The sequence below is a fragment of the Physeter macrocephalus genome, chromosome 20 (genome assembly GCF_002837175.3).
Source record: "Physeter macrocephalus isolate SW-GA chromosome 20, ASM283717v5, whole genome shotgun sequence".
Classification (NCBI taxonomy): Eukaryota; Metazoa; Chordata; class Mammalia; order Artiodactyla; family Physeteridae; genus Physeter; species Physeter macrocephalus.
This window is the reverse complement of record NC_041233.1, coordinates 51,752,433-51,762,132: the sequence shown is the minus strand read 5'-3', so window position 1 is coordinate 51,762,132 and position 9,700 is coordinate 51,752,433. Positions and strand designations below refer to the sequence as shown.

At 39.2% G+C, this 9,700-nt stretch overlaps 1 protein-coding gene across 1 annotated transcript in view; it reads left to right on the top strand.

Annotated features, from left to right (window-relative positions):
- Positions 1-9,700, top strand: part of LOC102983286 (protein FRA10AC1) — a 54,477-nt gene that overhangs the window by 22,870 nt on the left and 21,907 nt on the right. Inside the window, exons 9-10 of the mRNA XM_028481645.2 lie at positions 6,542-6,587; positions 8,696-8,809. Of these exons, the coding sequence (XP_028337446.1) occupies positions 6,542-6,587; positions 8,696-8,809 (160 nt within the window). The remainder of the gene's footprint in view (positions 1-6,541; positions 6,588-8,695; positions 8,810-9,700) is intronic.

Here is a 9,700-nt window from a genome sequence, read left to right as displayed (position 1 = left end):
GGAAACCTTTCCTCCTTCACAGGTCCCTCCCACTGGTGCAGGTCCCGTCCCTATTCTTTTGTCTCTGTTTATTCTTTTTTCTTTTGCCCTACCCAGGTACGTGGGGTGTTTCTTGCCTTTTGGGAGGTCTGAGGTCTTCTGCCAGCATTCAGTGGGTGTTCTATAGGAGCAGTTCCACGTGTAGATGTATTTCTGATGTATTTGTGAGGAGGAAGGTGATCTCCGCATCTTACTCTTCTGCCATCTTCTCTCTGCCCCCCCCCCCACTTACTCATTCTTCTACCTTATTTAGTTTGCTATTTATTGCCTTTAGCTTGGTTTTCATCTTGGCAATTGGGTTGTCTAATTTTGATTGGCTTCTCTTTATAGTTTCTAGTTCCTTGTTATGGTGATCTGCATTTCTATCAATAGTCTTTCTTAATTCCTTCAGCATTTTTATTACCTCCTTTTTGAGCTTGGGGTCTGGTAGACTGGAGAAGTCTGTTTCATTGTTCTTTCAGGGGATTTTTCGTGTTCTTTTAATTGGAAATAGTTCCTTTGTTTTTTCATTTTACTTATATTTCTTTGACTCTGAATTTAGGAGAAACAGTTATCTACTATGGCTGTTTTTACGTCAGAGTGACCCTGTGTAGACTGTGGGAGTCCAGTATTCTTGGTGCAAGGGTTGTTTTTGGTAGGATTCTTGCCATATCTTTTCTCAGGGTGTGTTGGCCCTTGTCCCCTTGATGGCAGTGTGTTTGGCGGTGTTGTGATCAGATCCTGCACTGGATGTTGGGCAGGGCCTCCTCTTTGCTCTGCGGTTGTCACAGCCCTGTCAGGGGCAGGGTCTGCTCCCCAGTTGTAGGAGTAGAAGCCCCCACCCAGGTCAGGTTCTAAGCTGCAGTGTGAGGTAGGTGGGACTGGAGCACTCCCTCTGGGAAAGGAGCTGCTGTGTATTCTTCCCCAGGAGCTGTCCGCTGGGACGTGCAACTCTGATGCTGCCTGCCACCTGGTGCATGCACCCACAAAGATCACTGTTGTTGGCACTGCCTTCAGTGGCTGGTTCCTCTGTGGGAGCACCGGTAATCGGCTTGGAGGTCCCTTCGGCATGTATGCATGCTCACAAAACCACTGATGCGAAAACCTACTGAAGCTGTGCCCACTGTGGAAACTCCGGTAATCGGCTCAGATTTCAGCCCTGCCTCCGCGTGTGCGCACCCACAGAGTTTGCAAAACCCGCAGTGGCCGGAGCTATGCCCCATTGCAAGCATGCTGATAATGAGGCTGCTATGGCAGAACCACTCTGTCCTGTGCACACCCTCAGTTTTGGCCCAAGCCACACTCCTGGCCCTTCAGGCTGTCTCCATGCAGCCAAACCAAGTCCTCTTCCCAAGTCTGTCCACTGAAGCCGAAGTTTCACTACCCAGTTGCTGTGCACTTCAGGCACGTGTCTCTGGCTAGGAAGTGCAGCGACATGGCGGGGACTGTCTATACTGGTCTTTCTTTACCCTGCAGGGCTGCAGACCAGCTCCCGTGCTCTTCTCTCGAGCCTCTGAAGCTCCCTATCTGTCCCAGCAGACCTCCCAGCTGGTGAAGGAGGTTCCCAGGGTGAGGGGACCTTTCCTTTTTCACAGCTCCCTACCAGGGGTGTAGGTCTCATCCCAATTCCTCTTCTTCTCCCTGTTCCCTTTGTCTTCCCCAGTTATGTGGGGATCTTTCTTGCAGCTCTGGTTGTATAGGATCTCCAAGCTTTCAGTAGGTATTCTCTGAGAATTGTTCTACGAGTAGATGTATTTTTGTTGTATTTGAGGGAGGAGGTGAGCTCCATGTCTCTCTGCCATTTTGATTGCCTCCTCTAGGATGATTTTTATTCCTATCTCATTTTTCACATTTTTAGGTACTGATAGATAAATCGACCCAGAAACAAATGATCTCAGTTTGAAATGGGAGGGGAAGGAATGTTGCATAAATCTGTATGTTTTGGATAGTGTACACCTGTATTGTATTAAGAAAGACAACCTATTTAAAAAGCTTTTTTTGTGTGTGTGTGTGTGGTATGCGGGCCTCTCACTTGTGGCCTCTCCCATTGCGGAGCACAGGCTCTGGACGCACAGGCTCAGCGGCCATGGCTCATGGGCCTAGCCGCTCTGTGGCATGTGGGATCTTCCTGGACCGGGGCACGAACCTGTGTCCCCTGCATCGGCAGGCGGACTCTCAACCACTGCGCCACCAGGGAAGCCCTAAAAAGCTTTTTTTTTAAAAAAAAATTATTTATTTATTTTTGGCTGCGTTGGGTCTTCATTGCCGCGCACAAGCTTTCTCTAGTTGCAGTGAGTGGGAGCTACTCTTTGTTGTGGTGTGCGGGCTTCTCCTTGCAGTGGCTTCTCTTGTTGCGGAGCACAGGCTCTAGGTGTGTGGGCTTCAGTAGTTGTGGCTCTCGGGCTCTAGAGCACAGGCTCAGTAGTTGTGCACATGGGCTTAGTTGCTCCGTGGCATGTGGGATCTTCCCGGACCAGGCCTCGAACCTGTGTCCCTTGCATCAGCAGGTGGATTCTTAACCACTGCGCCACCAGGGAAATCCCTAAAAAGCTATCTTAGATTTGTTTATCCTAAGGATTTCTTTTCATTTAAATAGTTAGATCTCAGAACCATAATTGGTTTAATAATTTTTCACTAGTGCCTTTAATATGTGGGTTGCTTCATAATATTCTTATAGATATTAGTAGTGTGCATTTTTATAACCCTGTTTACAAACCCCAGCACTTGGTGTATCCCCAAAACTTCCTCAGTTGCTTGTAAACTAGCTCTCATCTCTCTAATAGTTATTGACCGTATTGAATCCAAAAAACACCACAGCAGTTGGAGTTACTTGAAGGTATTATACTGCAAGTTGAGGGTGAAGTATAAGTCTTTCAAGGAGCACATAACAAAACTTTTTCAACCCTGGTTCATTTGTTAATTGTTTTCCAGTATTTATAGAGGACTGGGCTGGGTGCTATGGGTTAAAGCATGGTTTCTGCCCTCAAAAAAAAACTATAGTTGAGGGAAGAAAGTGGACGTAAATAAATAGTTAAATATTTGTATTCTCCATTTATAAAAACACAGTATATTACTGGAAATCATACTTTATAGTGCATAGGGACTTCCCTGGTGGCGCAGTGGTTAAGAATCCGCCTGCCAGTGCAGGGGACATGGGTTCAATCCCTGGTCCGGGAAGATCCCACATACCACGGAGCTGCTGAACCCGTGAGCCACAACTACTGAAGCCCGTGCGCCTAGAGCCTGTGTTCCACAGCAAGAGAAGCCACCGCAGTGAGAAGCCCGTGCACCACAACAAAGAGTAGCCCCCACTCGACACCACTAGAGAAGCCCATGCGCAGCAGCAAAGACCCCATGCAGCCAAAAATAAATAATAAATAATTTAAATAAATAAAGTGCATAATCTTGAAACAAGTTGTGTTTTTCTATTAGAACATGATGAGTTAGTTAGATACCAGGGTAAGTGCAAGTAAGAAATCACATATGACTTGCAGGTTTTGAGTATAGATCCTAGAGAAATAGGAAATATGGAGAGAGGGACATCTTTTTTCTTTTTTTTTTTTTTTTGTGTTATGCGGGCCTCCCTCTGTTGTGGCCCCTCCCGTTGCGGAGCACAGGCTCCGGACGCGCAGGCTCAGCGGCCGTGGCTCACGGGCCCAGCCGCTCCGCGGCATGCGGGATCCTTCCAGACCGGGGCGCGAACCCGGTTCCCCTGCATCGGCAGGCGGACGCGCAACCACTGTGCCACCAGGGAAGCCCCGGACATCTTTTTTCTTAAGGCTGTTTTTTAGAGCAGTTTTGAGTTCATGGCAAAATTGAGGGAAAGGTACAGAGATTTCCCATATCCTGCTCCACACATAGCAGGGGGATCTTCTTGGCAAAGATAATGATTGGTTTTTTTGGCATACTATTTTGGAGAAAGAGTAATGCTGTTGACTTTCTTGCTACTATGCATTTTCTCATAGTTTTACTTACACAAAGACAGTGTTTTATTCATTTTTAATTAACAAGCTCCTAGCTAAGTGCCTAATATATATAGTAGATACTTAGGGCATTGTTAGTGAATTCCAGCCTTTGTTTCACACCCCCATTTGCTTCTTTGTTGCTTTTTCCCTTTCATCATTGAGAATTTGGTTGGATCATTGTATCAGGGTAAGATTCACCTACAGGGACCAGCAAGCAGTCCCAAATAACAGTGGCTTAAATGAACTACAAGTTTGTTTTCCTTTCACATAAAAGTCCAAGTGGATGGTCATGGAACTTTGTGTTGTCAGGATGTCAGGATACTTCTCTCTTATTGCTTGCATGTGTGACCTTGTTCTAGAGGGGAGAGTGAGAAGAAAAGGAGGCTAAACACCACACCCTGAGTAATTCAAGTGTTTAATCCAACGTTATCAACAGGAATATTTGTCAGGAAAGAATAGAAAAACATATTGAGGCAAAACCTCTATGCAATCTTTAACTAGTAGGACATATTGTAGTTGTTTGTTACATTTCTTATCCGCCATGAGATTATAACCTTCTTGGTGACAGACACATTTTAATAATCACTTTATACTCTCAGCAGAGTGCCAAGCCAGTAAGTAGTTGCTTAATAATTATTTGTTGAATAGATTAATGAATGAAAGAAAAAGTTTGGGAACTGTTGCTGTACACATTTGACTGTGCTTCAGTAGACATTCCAACATCTGTTGGATGACAAACAATCCTCACACAGATGTATGGGCTTAAAAATAGAATTAAATACAGAGTTATTTTGAATTTTTTATTTCTTTTTTTCCTAGACTGGGGGATTTTATTTTATTTTCAGTTAGAATATTTTGAAATATTTTGAGCCCTCATTTGCATTTAAAATACAAAATTGCCTAATTCAAATAATAGATGATTAAAAAATAAAATTAAAAAAAGCAAAGTTAACCAGGCATTGAACACTTCATCTGAATTATCTTTCTTAATTACAACAACCTATGAGATTAGGATTTTACTCATAAAAAGGAAATAGACTGAGAAATTAAGTAACTTTCCCAACCTCACAGCTAGTTAATAAATGATAGAGCTTGCATTGGGTCAGCATGATTCTAGAGCTGAGCTTTTAACTATATGGTAAATTGAATAAAAAACTAAACCATTTACTAAAATTATAGTAATTTAGCATATGAATATGAGTCTTATAGTAGAGAAAACAATTTAACATTGTATCATTTTTAGCCAAAAAGCAAATACAGTTGACCCTTGAACAACATGGGTTTGAACTGTGCTGATTCTTTCACTAAATACATACTATAGTAGTACACAGTCTGTGGTTGGTTGAGTTTGCGGGTGTGGAACCCTGGATTTGGAGGGCTAAGTGTAAATTTATGCTCAGATTTTCAACTGGGTAGTGGTCAGTGCCCCTAAACCCCATGTTCAAGGGTCAACTATAAAGTTATGTTTAGGAATCTGGAGGGAAATTTAACAACTTTCCACTTTAGGGCTCCAGACTGGTACCATTGCTCTTTCTGTTCATTACTATGCTGTTGTAGTGGGAAAAGAGCCATATACAAATGAATGGTTGTGGTTGTGTTCCATTAAAACTTTATTTATAAAAATAGGCAGCAGGCCTGTAGACCATTATCTGCTAACCCCTGGTGTACTGTACACTAGATACTGTTATAAGTACTTTATATGTATTCCATTTAAACATCTTAACCCAAAGCAGTAGTACTCGTGTTATCTCTATATGAGGCAACTGAGCCACAAATAGATTAAATAACTTGTCCAGTATTATATAGCTGTCAAGCGATGGAGGTAAGACATAAACCCAAACAATCTGACTCCAAAAACTATACTCTCATATTATAGTATACTGCTTCTTCATTGTACTGTAACTTCTTTTTTTTCTGTCAATGTCATAGAACAGTATATATTTTTTGTTAATTTACATACCTTGTGCCTGGCACCTATAACTTTTAATAAGAAGTCTAAAAGTAAAGAGGATCGGACTTCCCTGGTGGCGCAGTGGTTAAGAATCCACCTGCCAATGCAGGGGACACAGGTTCAAGCCCTGGGCCAGGAAGATCCCACATGCCACGGAGCAACTAAGCCTGTGTGCCACAACTACTGAGCCCACACGCCACAACTACTCAAGCCCATGCACCTAGAGCCTATGCTTTGCAGCAAGAGAAGCCACTGCAATGAGAAGCCTGCCTGTGCACCGCAATGAAGAGTAGGCCCTGCTCGCAGCAACTAGAGAAAGCCCACAGACAGCAGTGAAGACCCAACACAGGCAAAAATGAATAAATAAACTTTTTTAAAAAGTAAAGAGGGTTGTTCCTTAACAGAAAAGTTGGTAATTGTTCAGATGTATTTTTAAGTACCTGGAATCCTATAAGGAGAGAAAAAACTATCCTGAGGGGAATTAGGTTTATGTTTTAGATTAGTAAGTGTCATTTTGTTAATTATTGGCTCCATGTTAAGATTTATCTACAATTTAAATATTGTTTAAATTTACTCTGGCATAAATGTATTTTTTTTTTCTTGTCAGTTTGGATTTAGGTGGCGAGTAGAAAAAGAAGTAATTTCAGGGAAAGGTAATTCTTTTTTTTATTTTAGTTTTTAATAGGATAAGGTTATTTTGTTATATTATTGAAGTCGTTGGGTAAGATTATTCCTAATGTATACAATAATTGATTATCTACAAAATACAAAGTAAAATTAGAGGAGGTGTATTAGTGATATATTGCTAACAAAGTTCAAAATATAATGCTTTAACGATTTTTACGTTTAGAATTTTTGCTTCTAGGATATTCAATTGCAGATAAGTAGAAAATGTTCAAAGAGTTAAAAGTTTCCTTGGAAGGAAACTATCAACAGATGAATACTTGAGTTTTTCTCTTTATTGATTTTTGGAATAATGTGTTGGTATTACTGTATTCCAGTCAAATCCACATTTTGCAGATAGAAATTAAATATTACTTTGAACCTAATAGAATTTTTAGACGGGCTAGTTCTTAGGGAGTCACTGAGTTTGAGCCCAAATATTTAGTCTTACAGAAAAAGAACAAGCATTTGGTAGAAGGTCAGTAAATGCTTTTTCTATGCATTGTAATCTATTCATAAAATTTTTCTGAAAATTTAATATTTCTATACTATCTCGCTATAAAATTAGCGTTGTATTATTGGTGATTGCATTTAAGTGTTAATCTCTATCTCATTCTATAAAATTAGCTCTTTATTGGTGATTGCATTTAAGTGTTAATCTCTATACTATCTCATGCTATAAAATTAGCTCTTAATTGGTGATTGCATTTTAAGTGTTAATGCTTCTGAAAACTACATAGGAACATTAAGGAAATAATTTTAAACTGAAAACTTTAAAAAATCTTTGAAAATGAAGGTTTCGTTTTTAAATGATTAAACATTTATGCTGTCAGTATGCATATACATCTTCCATAAATTAAGGTCAGCCCTAAAGGTACTATAGAGGAGAAGTAAAAAGAATAATTTTAAAGCTATTTTTAACTTTTCTTAGCATTACATTTTAGTTTGTGCTTTAACCTAAGACAATGAGAACTGTTGAAATGTCTATCACAATTTTAAAATTTTATACTTTTATTGAATGGATTTTTCAAGTGACAGTAAGTAATGCTGCCTTTAAAAAAAATTGATGGACATTCTCTAAATTCATGTAATTGAAAAAAGTTTTAATTGAGAAGGGGAAAGAAAGCTATTTGCTGTGATTGAATCTTGGTGCTTTTTTAACAATAGAGCCATTGCTAAACACATACAGATTTAATGAAGTATTTATTTGGAATGAGTAAAACAATGCCAATTTAGAGAAGTTATCAGCCTTTGAACTGGTAATTTTCAAAATGCATTTTGACAGTTTCTCTTTTATGAAAAAAGTCAGTTCCTGTTGGTGCAAATTATTGAGATATAAATGCTTTTTTTTAGTTTGTGCAAATAAGTTTGATCTTGTCTTTTTCTGTTAAAGTTAATAATTGTTGAGTAGTTTTTTTTTTTCCCCCCTCTTGGATCATCAATATTAGTCCTTTTTTGCATAAGGTTTTAATGTACAATGGATATGATAATAAGGCGTTGATTTTAGTGTCAAGTAATTCTAAAATTTAGAGCATCAGGTTTGATTACTCATTCTACGTAATCTCAAAATGCTGGTTAAAATGTGCTTTAAATGTCATTTTGTGCTGGTACTTAAATGCCATATTAAAAATTTCAATTTTTATCAATTTTAATTTTATTAAATATTGAAAAAGATTGTCCCAGGTATAAGTGCATGTACTTTGGAAAATATACTTATTCTTTTAGGGTATTAGTGAGTACACTTTTTTAGTACTTCCATCTTCCAAAGTGTAAGATTCCCTCACATGGAGTCACTAAAACTCTGTATCTTAATATAAACAGTCAACTTGATAGATAGTCAACTATCTATCAGGTAAAGAATTCTGGAACTGTTTTTTTTTTTTAAACAGTTCATTCAGTAATTTGATTTGATTGTTGAACATACCACAATTATTGTGGTCAGTTTTTTAATGATTATTTTATAGAGCTAGGAATTTATATATGTATGTGTCATGTATGTTATGTATGTATGTTGAGTAAATTTCAGAGGTAATACCAGATTGTATAGATAAATATTGTCACCAGCCATCATAGCTAATATTCCTTCCTTTATTTGCAGGCCAGTTTTGCTGTGGAAATAAATGTTGTGATAAAAAAGAAGGCTTAAAGAGTTGGGAAGTTAATTTTGGTTATATTGAGCATGGTGAAAAGAGAAATGCGCTTGTTAAATTAAGTAAGTTGACTTTAGGTGGGGTATGATTGATTTCTTCAAAGTTTATCTAGTAATTTAGATTTTAAAATATATAGGCTAATTTAAGATTCAATTTAAAATTTTTAATGTATCTTCTTGGAAACTTTTTTTTTCTCAGAGCTTCTGAAAGTTGCAAGAGTGACATCAGGGGGAATAGTTCTAATGCCAAATGTAAACCAGTAATTCGTGAAGTGAAGACCTCTTTCCATTACTTTGAGAATGTCACCAGTGCAGAGTGAGATGCAAAGTATCAGAAAAGGCAATATAAAATCTCGCATTAGCTGATAGCCATATTGTTATGGTGTAGACTTTATTGACTGTCAATAAAGAAAAAATTTTAGGAGAGCAGATTGTTCTTGATATCAGTCTTAAAAGTTTAGGATTATAACCCAGAATACAAAAGTTTCTCTTAATATACATGTTTTAGGATCTGTTGCTCATTCTTTTTTTTACTCCTAAGCTAGTCTTTTATGTGTCAGCTTCTTCTCTGCATCATGTTAACAACGTTCTCTGGTTCCTAAATACGTGTGCCCTTAGAGTGTCTGCCCACTCCGGGTAGAAATCAAGGATTTCCCCATATGCTACTTGGTACACACCAATGAAGGTTGGTGTCTGAGTTCTTCCTGGAAGTGCTTATGAGGAAGAGTCAACTAGTGTGAACTGAGATTAAAGCAAAAAAGAGACCACAATAGAGGAACTTTTTTTGTGTGTGTGGCCTCTCCCGTTGTGGAGCACAGGCTCCGGACGCGCAGGCTCAGCGGCCATGGCTCACGGGCTTAGCCGCTCCGCGGCATGTGGGATCTTCCCGGACTGGGGCACGAACCCGAGTCCCCTGCATCAGCAGGCGGACTCTCAACCACTGTGCCACCAGGG